Here is a 14,252-nt window from a genome sequence, read left to right on the forward strand (position 1 = left end):
GAACGCCTCCGTTCCACCCATACCCTTCCCATGGCCATGCTCTTTTTGAGTAGCACACTAGAAAAGTTAAATGTGGATAGAATAGCAACTAGGGGTAATGCACACAAAAATCCAACTTGATGCCAATTAAATCTGATTATTGTTGATGCTTCGTTAAGTAGTTTACGTGCGCATTTGTCTTGTGCGCCCAACTTTGGGTGACCTATATAGAATCTGTGGGCATGTGACTAGTGTGCAAGTTTTATAGAATAGCACCTAGCACATACATGCGTAAATGCCCATTTGTGATGTCATTCAGGCGCATTGGTGTGTGCAACTGGCGCATAAATTTAGGCACCCTTCATGGAATTGCCCTTCATGTATCTAATAATACCTTAAAACCAGCTGATGTTTTTACATTTTCTGTCTTAGGGTAGCGGTTTCCTAAACTGGGCTCATTGATACGTGGAGGGGCATAATCGAATGGGGCGCCAAAGTTGTCATGAGGGCATCGTCACAGGACGGCCCCGTAAAGGGGTGGGGCAACCTGTATTATCAAAACAAGATGGGTGTCCATCTTTCGTTTCGATAATACGGTTCGGGACGCCCAAATCATGAAATTTAGGTCGACCTAAGAGATGGTCGTCCTAAGGTCATTTTTGAGATGGCTGTCCCCGGTTTTCGGCGATAATGGCAGCCGAGGACGCCCATCTCAAAAACGACCAAATCCAAGCTATTTAGTCATGGGAGGAGCCAGTATTCATAGTGCACTGGTCCCCCTCAAATGCCAGGACACCAACCGGGCACCCTAGGGGGGCACTGCAGTGGACTTCACAAATTGCTCCCAGGTGCATAGCTCCCTTACCTTGGGTGCTGAGCCCCCCAATACCCCCCCAAATCCCACTACCCACAACTGTACAACACTACCGTAGCCCTTAAAGGGTAACGGGGGGCACCTAGATGTGGGTACAGTGGGTTTCGGGTGGGTTTTGGAGGGCTCCCATTTACCACCACAAGTGTAACAGGTAGGGGGGGATGGACCTGGGTCCGCCTGCCTGAAGTGCACTGCAGTACCCACTAAAAACTGTTCCAGGGACCTGCATAGTGCTGTGATGGAGCTGGGTATGACATTTGAGGCTGGCATAGAGGCTGGCAAAAAAATGTGTTTTAATTATTTTTTAGGGTGGGAGAGGGTTGGTGACCACTGGGGGAGTAAGGGGAGGTGATCCCCGATTCCCTCTGGTGGTTATCTGGTCAGTTCGGGCACCTTTTCAAGGCTTGGTTGTGAACAAAAAGGGACCAAGTAAAGTCAGCCAAATGCTCTTCAGGGCCGGCCTTCTTGTTTCCATTATCGGCCAAGGACGGCCATCTCTTAACCACGCCCCTGTCCTGCCTTCGGTACACTGCCGAAACGCCCCCTTAAACTTTGGCCGGCCTTGCAACGGAAAGCAGTTGAAGCCGGCCAAAATCGGCTTTCGATTATACCGATTTGGCCAGCCTTAAGAGAAGGCTGGCCATCTCCCGATTTGTGTCGGAAGATGGCCGCCCTTCTCCTTCTAAAATAAGCAGGCTGGTCAGTTCGGGCACCTTTTTGAGGCTTGGTCGTGAAAAAAAATGGACCAAGTAAAGTCGCCCAAATGCTTGTCAGGGACACCCTTCTTTTTTCCATTATCGGCCGAGGACGCCCATCTCTAAATCACGCCCCAATCCCGCCTTCGGTATGGTGCCGACACGCCCCCGTGAATTTTGGTCATCCCCGCAACGGAAAGCAGTTCAGGACGCCCAAAATTGGCTTTCCATTTTGCCAATTTGAACGACCCTGAGAGAAGGGCGCCCATCTCCCGATTTGTGTCGGAAGATGGGCGTCCTTCCCTATCTGCAGGTACTTTCACTTGTGGATTTTGCATCAATTTCAAAGGGAAAATGTGAATGTACTTTGTTTTTAAAAATTGCCTTGGGAAGTAGCACCAACAGAAATGTGTTCTGCTTTTTCTGTTGGTACTTTTTCCTTTGAAAATAACGCATGTAGATTGAAAAGATAAAGTACACATGTTGGACTAGATTTAGTAAATGGTGCCCAAATTTGGGCACTGAAAAAAATCTGCACAGAAGGCTACTTTATAAACAGTGCTCCGAGTTGTGCACCTTTTAAACATTAAAATGTTGGGGGTAATTTTGTACCTTCTCACATCGGTGTAGACAGTAGGTATTTCTTATTGGAGCTGACACCATTTTTCTAAGTCAAATTAGACCAGTACTTTCATTTTGAAAACTACCCACACCCATTTAAAGCTGCTAATCTGTACATATCATTATACCAAGGAAAAACATGTGCATACTTTTGGAAATACAAAACTGCGCACATGGGGGGCAATTCTATAACGGGGGGGGGGGGGGGGGTCTTTTACTAAGCCACGGTAGCATTTTTAGTGCATACTAAATGTTAAAGAAACCCATAGGAATATATGGGTGTCTCTAGCATTTAGCGAGCACTAAAAATGCTACCATGGCTTAGTAAAGACCCCCTGGGTGCCTCCATTTAGGTGCCCTGAGACCACATGATAGGAGCCTGTTCTATAAAGGAACGAAGGCACCTTTGTTCTATTATAGAATATTGGCAAAACCCAGTATCAACATGCCCACACTTTCACCAGCCGTAGAGCTGGTGTAAGTGCGGATGTTAAATGTGGCTGGGACACATGGAACTTCATAATTCCGTAATTTACGCATGTAAGTAGGAGCCCTGTCTATGTCCAGCCCCTGATCTGCCCCTGAGTACACCCACTTTGCAAATATGCATCATGTAAGGTAAGCGGATATTTGCCGAATAGTGCTTAGACAGAATTTTAGCATTTATGTGTCTATATATACACATATGCCACTAAAAATTAAAAAGTAAATATGAGTACCTAATTTATAGAACTGCCCTTCATGTGTTTAACCCTTCCCGACTCTGAATGCAGATAAACATCTGTAGTGGCTCTAAAGTACCTAGGGTGGAGCAATGGGGGCGGTCCGCCCTGGGTGCCGGCAGCGAGGGGGTGCACGGAGTAGATGCATGCTGTCGGGTCTGCCGGGCCCCTGTCCCAGAACAGGAAGGTGATGTCTGAGAGGGCAGGAGATTGACAGAGCAGACAGAACACACCTGCTCTGCGCATTCCTTTGCTTGGAAGATGGGGTTGTGCTCCACCCCAGGTGCCATATAAGGTAGGTACACTGCTGCATAGTGTCATTATGCGCTTAGGTCACGCAGTTTTCTAAAAGGCCATTTCCACTGGTAAATCATGGTTTTATTCGTGGTTCTCTATGTCCATGTTTGTTTGTTTGTTAATTTATTTATGTTAATGTGGAACCCAAAGAAAATGCAAGATAAGAGAAACAGCGTAAATAAAAGGTGACAAAGGTAAAATAATAAGAAAAAAGACATCTGCTTTATCTCACCCTTCTTCGTTTGACTTTCTCTAACCATGAATGAGCCAGTTTTGTGGCTTGGAAGCTGCAAAAGTTCTTCTGCTTTCTCTCGTCCCAGTCCTTCAAATAGCCAACTGGAATTCAAAGTAAATCTTATGAGACAGCTAATAAGCTAGCAAAGCCTTCATAGACATACAGTTGATGAGCTATTGCAATAGAGAGTAGGACAGAGACCAATTTAATAAGCTTAATGAATTCAAGAAAGCAGCAGATTGTACAGAGGATACCTAGTTTTGGAGAACTGAGAAGGAAAACCAGAGATGGATGAGCTGAGGTGTGTGGAATTTCACTGGGAAGTAAATTTCGAAAACTAGATGAACCTTCTGGCTCTTATCTGCCATTTTTGTTTCTTTGAACATCCATTTGGTGCTGGATGGGAAAATGTTGACTAAGCTTGCTTTAGTCTACTTAGTGGCGTACCTAGGGTATTTGACACCTGGGGGCGGTCATTTTTTAACACCCCCCTCCAAAATCCTGTACTAGGCATACCGAGAATACAAAACACTCAGGATCTATGGAGCAATTCTACCATACCATAAGCAGTAATTTCTATGAGTCACACAAGGAAAAGGAAAGCACCTTAAACACAACTGTGAACACTAGAACATCAATTCACCTATTGTAAAATGAAACCAGATAGAATAGTACAGATCGTCAATCCTGCACAGTCAATGCCAACTAAAGCCCTGTCTTTTTCACAGACACAGCCTAATCCACTATAGAATAAGTAATCATAAACTTTCTATTTAAACAAAAATTAAACTGAACCCCCAAGATGCCAGATTCTGCATACAATGCAACACATAGAAACAGAAAATGTCCTCTAATACTGTGCAAAATATAAAGACAGCAGATGTAAATTTGAAAAAACTAACAAATACCAATCACCACTTTACAAATTAACAAATAGAAATAAAACAAATATAGAAAATAAAATAATACCATTTTATTGGATAATACATTTAGCTTTCAGAGGCCAAAACCTCCTTCCTCAGGTCAATACAGTATAGTGCTGTTACAGTATCCTATCCTGACCTGAGGATGGGGGTTTTGTTCTCCGAAAGTTGGTCAAAATGTATTAAAATTAGTCCAATAAAAAGATTACCTTATTTCCATGTTCTATTTATAAACATTTATTAACACAGCTACAATACTACTTTATCCTAAAGCAAAAAAAAAAATATATATATATTTTATTTACAGTTTGTTGTCTCTGGTTTCTGCTTTCCTCATCTTCGTTTCACTGTCTCGCTTCCATCCAGTATCTGTCTTCGCTCTCTCCCTACCATACAGTGTCTACCTTCTCTCTCTCCCTGCCCCTGCCATTCACTGTCTGCTTTCTCTCTCCTGTCCCCTCCATCTAACATCTGCCCTCTCTTCCCCTTCCATCTAGCGTCTGCCCTCTATCTCTGCCCCTTCCATCCACCATCTTCCCCTGTCTGCCCTCTCTCTCTCCCCCTTCCATCCACTGTCAGCCCTTTCTCTCTGCCCCTTCGATCCACCATTTGCCTTCCCTCTCCCATACATCCAGGGTCTGCCCTCCCTCTCTCTCCCCCTTCCATCCAGGATTTGTCCCCTCTCCCTCTCTCTGCCCCCTCTTTTCAGCCTCCAGTTCCAGCCCCATTATCCCATCAGTCCCAAGCTTCAGCCCCAGCCATTTCTCCCTGTCCCCTTTTCAGCCCCCAGTCCCCACAGTTTCATCCCCTGCCCATTTTCAGCCCCCAGTTCCAGTACTAGCCCCCTTATCCCACCTATCCTCCTTTTCAGCCCCTAGTTCCAGTCCCCTTAATACACCTGCCTTGCATTAGGGCCCCCCCCCCCTTTTCAGCTCCAGCCCCATTCTCTCACCTGCCCTCCTTTTCAGCCCCAGACCCATTCTCCCACCTGACCCTGTCCCAGGCATGGCCCCATTCTCCCTCCTGCCCCCTTCTCAGACCCCAGTTCCAGCTCCAGCCCCCTTCTCTCATCTGAGCCCCCTGACCCAGTCTCCTTCTCCCATCTGAGCGCCCCCTCGCCCCACTCCCCTTCTCCCATCTGAGCCTCCCCGCCCTTAAATGAGAGAATATACTTCAATTGTCAGCTTATTTTCTTTTATAACTTATATAAATTAAATGTAAAGCTTTCTCAAGCCCCAGCCCCGCATTAGTAAAATGTTAGTTCTAGAGCTATGTGGCTATTTCATGTGGTTGAGCATTTTTGAATTGTTAAGAAAGAGGATGTGTGGCATAAATTCTAATGGGGACGGGGGTGTAAAAGGGCCTCCTTAATTATGTTTGATAGATAATTTCTCCATTTTTTAAATATTTTAATTAGTTCTCATGCCTGTAACAAATCAATCTTCTGTGAGAATGAGTATTTTGAGAGCGTGCACCACAGCAGAAAGCTGGGCTGCCATAAAAAGGATTCAGGTTCTTTCCAAGGTCAAAGAAAAGTTTATACAATGGCAATCTAAATCAACTAAAGAATTTGTGGAACAACATTGAAGGCTGAGAATACATTTAATTCATATAATCCATGGAAACTTTACTTTTCTTGGTAGGCCAAGGCAAAAATGCCTGGCACAACTTTAGTATGAAGGAATAAACCATAACCACAGTGTTTTTCCATTTCAAAAGATCTTTCTTTTCTATTGTACATCTGTATCTTATTACTACACTAGTAAAAAAGGCCCGTTTCTCACACAAATGAAACGGGTGCTAGCAAGGTTATCATGTAATGGCGATTATGTTTTTAAGGGAACCGTTAGGAGAAATGTTCTATCATGATAAGTAATCATTGGGAAGGGTGTATAATGAGTAATATGCTCCATGAGTATGAGATACGGATTGTTTTATCTATGTTTTTTTTTGTTTTAATCTTTCTTTTTTTGTGATTTTTATTTATAGTATTTTTTAAAAGATAAGAGTACGCAGACTCCATCCATGTCCAGCATTTCTCCTTTCTTCCCTCCCCTCAATCCACGTCCAGCATTTCTCCTCTCTTCTCTCCCCTCCATCCATGTGCATCTCCTTCCTGACTTCCCTCCCCCCCATCCATCCATGTCCAGCAACTCTCCATTCTCCCCTGCCTTCTCCTCCATCCATGTCCTGGAACTCTCCATTCTCCCCTGCCCTCGCCTCCATCCACCCATATCCAGCAAATTTCCTCTCTCCCCTGCCATCCCCTCCATCCATCCATATCCAGCAAATTTTCTCTCTCTCTCCTGCCCTCTCCATCCATCCACGTCCAGCAATTCTCCTCTCTCCCCTGCCCTCCCCTCCTGCCCAGCGATCTCTTCTCCCCTGCCCTCCTTTTCAATTCCAGCCATCTCTTCTCTCCCCCTCCCTCCCATCCATGTCCAGTGATTCTCCCTGCCCTCCCTCAGCTCCCTGACAGCCCTCCTCTCCATTCCTCCTCCCCCCCCCGCGCGTTTAACCCTTTTACGTTCAGGCACAGCGACAGTAGTGAAGAGGACAACACAGCTTCTCCCTTCCCTCACACAGTGTCCTTGCTGAAACAGGAAATGCATCATCGCAGAAGGCGGGACACTGTGTGAGGGAAGGGAGAAGCTGGAGGCGAGCCTGCTGTGTTGTCCTCTTCACTGCATCGCTGCGCCTGAAATTAAAAGGGTTAAACATGCGCAAGGGGGGGGGGGGAGGAACAGAGAGGAGGGCTGTCGATCCGGGAGCTGAGGGCTGGAAGGAGTGGAGGGACCGTCCGAGAGCTGCCTGCCTGCAGCGCTGCTGCGCCAGGCAGCCCTGTGTTTGGGGGGGCAGCAGCCAGGGGAAGGTCACGGTTGGGCTGGGGAGGCTTAACCTCCCCAAGCCTCTTATACGGGGTGCCCATGACTGTCCTCCCATCCATGTCCATCAATTCTCCTCTGCCCTGCCCTTCCCTCCCCTCCTCTTCCCTTCCTCCCTCCCTCCCATCCATGTCCCGCGATTCTCTCCTCCTGACATCATCTCGCCTCCAGCGTTCCCTTCCTTCTCATTTTTCCACCCTCTGACATCATTACATTTTGACGTGAGGGCAGGGCAATGAGTAGGAATGGATGTTATGAAACCAGGCATCCAGACGTAGAATGTTGGAGGTGCAAATTATTATATAGGATGATAGTATTCTACATTTTATCTCAGTTTTGGTTTGCAACCTTTGTGGCCAAAGCAGGCTTAGAGAGAAAATCTAAGCTCTATTTTCCATAGGTCATGTAGGGATCCTTTTACTAAGCTGTGGAAAGCAAAAAAGGGCTTACTGTGGGGCAGGCTCATATTTCCTGCAGTAAGTTTTGCATGTGCATTAAAAAATAAAATGTACTTTTTAGCTCTGAGGGTGGATCGTGGGGCAGAGAGTGGGTATGTTTTGTGCTGATCAAAAATATGACCCTCCTGCCACTAGGGGCACCATTTGGAAGCTGGAACAGATCAGGGCATCACTGCTGCCGAAGACCCCCTGTATGCCCCCCAGACCTCCAGATGACCCCCGCCCCCCCCCAGGACTACCAATGAATTTGAAAAACAGCCCCATGGGGGGGGGGGGGGAGTGGGTGGGCCATGTGAGGGTGGGAATGAGCTGAAGTCATGGGGAGTTATCGGGAACCTAGGGGGAACCAACTTTGCAGGCCTGGGAACATCCAGATGCTCCAGGATAGTAAAATAACCCCAGCAAAAATCTGGGGTTATTTTACAGTGAATTTTGGGCCCTAACGCGACTTGTGATGTATCACTGAGAGTTGCGTTAGAGTCCTTGCATAGTAATGAGATGCAAAACATGACTGAAAGCCCTTGCACCACTTGATGAATCCTCTCTAAATCTGCTATGTTATGGTTTGGAGATATTCATTGCGAGTGGAAGTTGGGACTATTTTTGTGCAGTAACTTGCTTGGATAAAGATTTTGGGGGTGATATTGGAAGACAAGGGGGTTGGTCATTGTTATGTTTCTTGCATGGTACAGCAGGTTTATCTTAAGATTGCTTAGGAAGCTGAGGCCTTATATGAAAGAGGAATTGTTTAGGACTGTGGTAAAGGAATTGGTGCTCTACTCTTTAGATTATTATAATGCTTTTTTATGCGAGATTAACTAAGAAGCTATTACGGAAACTTTAGGTGGCCCAGAGTACTGTGGCAAGATTTCTAACCAAGAGTACTTTGCGCCTAAGTGCCACTCAACTTTTATTTCAATTACCTTGGGTGACTATTTGGTAGCGAAGCATGTTTAAAATTATGGCTTTAACTTTTAAGGATCCTTTTACTTAAGTGCACCAACAATTAGCATGTGCTAAATATAAGAAGCTCATCGGTAAAAAATGGGCTTCTTGGCATTTAGTGCACGCTAATCGTTAGCAGGTTGATTTAGATTGTAAGCTCTTTTTGAGCAGGGACTGTCTTTTCTTCATGTTCAATTGTGAAGCGCTGCGTACGACTGGTAGCGCTAGAGAAATGATTTATAGTAGTAGTAGGTGCACACACCTTAATAAAAGGACCCCTTAAAATTTTGAAATCTCCTATATCCCCTATGCTATGTTCATGACTTCAAATATATATTTTCAGATGCTCACTAAGCACTGCACAAAAAGCTTCTTATTTATACTTGATTAAAAAAAATCTTTGGAAAACAAAAGTGGAAAAAAAAAGCTTTTAGGCATTTTGCACAAATGGACTCAGTTGCCTAAAGAACTGAAATGTGTTGCTACTGATTGGATTCTGGAATACACAGAAAACATTTGATGAGATTATTCTGTCATATGCAGACGATAGTTTCTTTCTGCTTTTTGTAGGTCAGGCTGTAGCTTCTGGGTTTTTTAAATTAATGGTTTTATAAAAAGGATAAAAGAATGGTCTGTCAGGGTTAATTTAAAACTTAATGCCAACAAGACCAAGACATTATGGTTTTCAATGGGTTTAACTAAAATCCCCCAGATAATTGTGGGAGATGATGGATCTCAGTTTAATGTAGATAGAACTTCTAAAGTTCTCGGTATGGTACTGGATTCATCTATGATGATGGAACCACAAATTAATAGTTTGATTGGAAAAACTTACTTTAAACTAAAACAATTACAGCTGCTAAGATTTTATTTTTTGGATGATCATTTTAAGATAATTGTGCAGTTAACAATTCTATTGCTACTGGATTATGGTAATTTCTTATATTTGAATCTTTCTTCTAAGCAACTTTCTAGGATTCAGATGATTCGAAGCTCAGCCGCAAGGTTAATATTTCGGAAAACTCTGCTGGACCATATAAGTCCTTTACTAGGATTACTGCATTGGTTGCCCTTGAAGTCTCGGGTTATTTTTAAGGCACTTTGCTTAGTGTTTAAGTTCTTGGACAGTTTGTGCCCTGAAAGTGGATCTCAGTTGATGAATGTGTTGAAATCCAGGATGGCTTCTAGAAGATGTAATTACTTATTGCTAGCTTTTCTAGCAACCAAAATATATGGTTTATGGCTGTTTTTGCTCAATCATTTTTTCCCTGGCTGTTCATTATTGGAATAATCTCCCCTGTGAACTACGTGAAGAATTATTTTTTGTTTTGTAAAGCTTTGAAAACCTACCCATTTACTAGATCCGGGGGCCCTAATTTTCTTACTGCATGTAATGATTTGTTTTCTCTGCATTTGTGTAGTTTCTGATGTTCTGTTGTCAGTCTCTTATTTATATTGGTTGTAACTCGCCTTGAATCTAAATTTAAGAGTTGGCGAGAGATAAATCCATGATAGCATAACATAACATTGGTCACAGTTCAGTAGACTGCTTGTGCATTTAACCAAAAATTATAGATCTATAATCAAAACAAAATGCATACATGAACTCAAAGAAAATAAGGGCAAAAAATGCATATACTAACTTCAAATTTGTGTACTTTCTGAATGCATGCAGTTAGAACTGACAGTAGAATGCATCCTTTTCACACCGATTTATTTATTTTTCAACTAGATTATGCCAGTGGCATAGACATGGAGGGGGGGGGGGAGGTTGGGGGCCTGTGACCCTCACCTTCAGCTCGTGCCCCGTCTGCTTTGAAAGCTGATGAGGATGCCAAGCCCTGCCAGCCGAAGAGATCTCCTGTGCAAGTCTCGCTTGTGCTTTCTGAGCAGCCGGCTCTCTCATGTATGTTTAGTTCAGCAACTGAACTGAGCATTCACTGGAGAGCCAACATTGGTGCCTGAACTGCAGTGCCAACAAGCACTGCTCTGTCAGCACAGGCAGGACTCACACAGGAGACCTTTTCGTCCGGTTGGGCTTAGCATCTCTGCTAGCAAAGATATGCTTTAATATAGCTGTAGCTATGGTGGTGAGCAGTGGGGGAGGGAGAGAATACTTGTTCCCCTCAATCCACCTATGCCCCTGGATTGTGCTGAATTGTTTGTCATGCTCTGTTCAGTTGTCCGCAGTTGCACTGTTTGGAGTAGAGGAGCAGCCTAGTGGTTAGTGCAGCAGCCTTTGATTCTGGGGAACTGAGTTCAATTCTCACTGCAGCTCCTTGTGGGGCCCTTTTACTAAGCTGCATAGTCACGTACACGCATCCTACATACATCAATTTTGAACTACCGCCCGGCTACCACGTGGCCCAGGCGGTAATTTCATTTTTTACGCGCATCCACTACACGCGCTGGAAAATTTTCTGGCGTGCGGCGCTAACTGGGAGGTAATTGCCATTGTACATGCACTGATGATTACCACCCGGTTAATGCGTGAGACCTTACTACTAAGTCAATGGGTGGCGGTAAGGTCTCAGACCCAAAATGGACGCGTGCCAATTTTCATTTTGTTGCACGTCCATTTTCGGCCAAAAAGAAAATAGGCCTTTTTTGCAGGTGTGCTGAAAAATAGACCTGCACGTGTCCAGTACACACATCTACACCAGCGTAGGCCATTTTTTGGCACAGCTTAGTAAAAGGACCCCTTTGAGTCTGGGCAAGTCACTTAACCCTCCATTACCCCATGTACAAAATAAGTACCCCCTGTATATGATATGTAAACCACTTTGCAGTGGCGTACCAAGGGGGGGCGGTGGGGGCGGTCCGCCCTGGGTGCACGCCACTGGGGGGTGCCACGGCGCGCGCCTGCTCCTCCGAGTTCGCTAAACTTCGTTCGTTCGCTGCAGCTCCCTCTGCCCCGGAACAGGTTACTTCCTGTTCCGGGGCAGAGGGAGCTGCAGTGAACGAATGAAGTTTAGCGAACTCTGAGCAGCAGGCGCGCGCCGCGGCACCCCCCCCCAGCGGTGTGCACCCGGGGTGGGGTGTCATTTCACCGGAGGGGGGGAGGTGTCATCTAGTGGGGGGGGGGGGGCGCTGCACCCGGTGGGGAGGCGCATCGGCGCTCCGCCCCGGGTGCCATCCAGCCCAGGAACGCCACTGCCACTTTGATTATAACCACAGGAAGGCAGAATATCAAGTCCCATCCCCATTCCCTTCTACGATTGTATATTTGCACATTGCTGTGTTTTAAATAAATGCAGGAAAAGACAATGGTTTACAAAACCTAAATGTATTTGAATAACAACATGTCAAACACAATCCAGTACATAAAATACAGCACTTTTATTTGGTATCTAAGCGGAGTTGTTTCTAGTGGAATATTATCACACGTTTACATGAAGACTCAGAAAGCCTGGGTGTCAGCTTAAATATGGGAACTTATATTGTCAGCATGGTAGGGAACCTTAGAGGAAGGTAACAGAAACTGACTTACATAAGGAATGATGTAAGTGGTGAAACTTCTGTGGTTGGCAATTGGAAATACTTCTTCACAGAAAGGATGGTGAATTCATGGAACAGCCTCCCGGTGGAGGTGATGGAGAGGAAAACTGTATCTGAATTTAAGCATGCTTGGGACAAGTACATAGGAAAGTAGATGGCATGGTTGAGCAGACTGGATTGCCATATAGGGCCCGATATTCAGCTGGCAGCAGGCAGCACGTTTGCTCTTTGCTGCTGGCATTAAACCCGGATATTCAATGCCGAGCTATTTCTGGTGACCAACACTGAATATCCGGGTTTATTTTGACCGCTAAAAAGTTAACCACTTATGCTAATATTCAGCGCTAGCCAGTTAAACTTTTAGCAATCAAAGATAGGCCTGCTATTTAAGCAGCCTATTTTGACTGCTCAACATAGCCAGTTTGATGCTGAATATCCGTGCCTAACCAGCTATGTCGTACGATATAGTCAATTAGGGTCTTATTCTATAAAGGTTATGCTCTAAATTTATTAGCTTAATTTATGCGCCTAAATTAGGCACATACTCTATGCTCCAAAATAGATAGAAGTATAAATTATGCAAATAAATTAGGAACATACATTTTAGAAGTATACATTTTAGGAACATAAATTTTAGGAGCATAACCTTTAAAGAATAAGGCCCTTAGGGCCAGATGCACTAAAGTCATCGTTAGAGCCGTTCCCTACCGAATTCCATAGCGAATCGGTAGGGAACGGCAATGCATCAAAAAAAGGGAATGCAAATGAGCTGCTCGTTGCAGCTCACTTGTATTCTCTAATCCCTCGTAAAACGGTCGGAGAATCGGCCGGTAGAGCATACGCAGAGCAGCCAAGCGTTATGCTGGCTACTCTGCGCATGCCAAGGACGTCAAAAATAAAACAAACAAAAAAACCCGACGTGCCTATGGACGTCCTTATAGACGTCCTTTATAGACGGCGTTTGCTCCCCCCCTGCCCGAGGTCGCCACTGCCGCTCCCCCTCCCCCCTGCATTGAAAGAGCTTTCCACAGCCCTGCCCCCCCGAGGTCGTCGCCGCCACCGCCGCTGGGGCCACAGGGGTGCAGAGGATGGCGGGGAAGCTGTCATTTCAAGAGAGGGGGGAGCAGCGGCGGTGGCCTCAGGGGGGCTGCGGAAAGCTCTTTCAATGCAGGGGGGAGGGGGAGCAGCGGCGACCTCGGGCGGGGGGGGGGGGGGGCGGAAGGGAAAAAAAAAAGCAGTGCTCGTCAGGGATGTCCTTGAAGGACGTCAGTGTTAGGCACAGACGCGCAGCTTGTTTATTTTTTCCTTTCCCACAGCAGCCCCTGCCTAACAAGAGGTGCAGACCTCACGTTAGGGTTTCCACCATAAGGGGAATCGGTAAATGTTAAAGCATATCATTAGAATAGCCTTGCAATGGTACTGCAGCTCATTATAATGATTTGCATTCCGTTTTCGTTAGCTGCTACTGTGATCGGGAAATGGCATTTAGTGCATGCCAGGGTTTACTACTTGCTCGTTAAGGGCTCGTTAAGTTTAGTGCATCTGGCCCTCAGTGGATAGCCGCTAACCGGGATATTCAGAAGAAAATAACCGTTTATCTTCTGCTGAATATTGCAATTAGGTGCTTAAACGCTGGTTAAATAGTTTTGAATGTCGGTGGGATAGTCTTTATCTGTCTTCATTTTTTTCTCTGTTTCTGTTTTAGCAGAGATCCCATTTTATGCAATGAGATCTAGTTACCAATAACTGGGGTTAACAGTAAACTAATTCATTTTAACGGTAGCCCACATTGATAACTTCCTCCATAAATATCAGTATTCTGTACATTTAGGCTCCAGTTGGCATGCAAATGTGACTTGTTATAGAATCGCATATCAGATATACATATATATGTACTCACCCATAGTAAACCCTGGCAACATATTTTCCTGGGATGTAGTTTTCACGACCTGTAGTTAGCGAGATGACTCTCCACCAGCCGCCTTCACTGTGAAAATGTACCAGATAGTTACAAATTAGATTGCATTGATTCCATTCAGTACAATCTTATTTTGTAAATTGTCTTTTGTAAACAATGTTTTTCAAATACTTTACAGCTACCCTCAGTCCAACACGGGGGC

At 45.1% G+C, this 14,252-nt stretch overlaps 2 protein-coding genes across 3 annotated transcripts in view; one reads left to right on the forward strand and one right to left on the reverse strand.

The window, feature by feature from the left end:
* Positions 1–14,252, forward strand: part of TG (thyroglobulin) — a 429,523-nt gene that overhangs the window by 279,520 nt on the left and 135,751 nt on the right.
* The window catches only part of SLA (Src like adaptor), an 82,837-nt gene that overhangs the window by 15,331 nt on the left and 53,254 nt on the right, over positions 1–14,252 (reverse strand). For both annotated transcript variants that reach the window (XR_003943847.1, XM_030219386.1), the window contains exons 4-5: positions 14,033–14,119; positions 3,421–3,524 (exon numbers count right to left, since the gene is read on the reverse strand). Coding sequence is in view for 1 of the 2 variants with exons in the window: in XM_030219386.1 (XP_030075246.1) it covers positions 3,421–3,524; positions 14,033–14,119 (191 nt within the window). In the remaining variant the exon portion in view is untranslated. The remainder of the gene's footprint in view (positions 1–3,420; positions 3,525–14,032; positions 14,120–14,252) is intronic.

The sequence above is a fragment of the Microcaecilia unicolor genome, chromosome 1 (assembly GCF_901765095.1).
Source record: "Microcaecilia unicolor chromosome 1, aMicUni1.1, whole genome shotgun sequence".
Classification (NCBI taxonomy): Eukaryota; Metazoa; Chordata; class Amphibia; order Gymnophiona; family Siphonopidae; genus Microcaecilia; species Microcaecilia unicolor.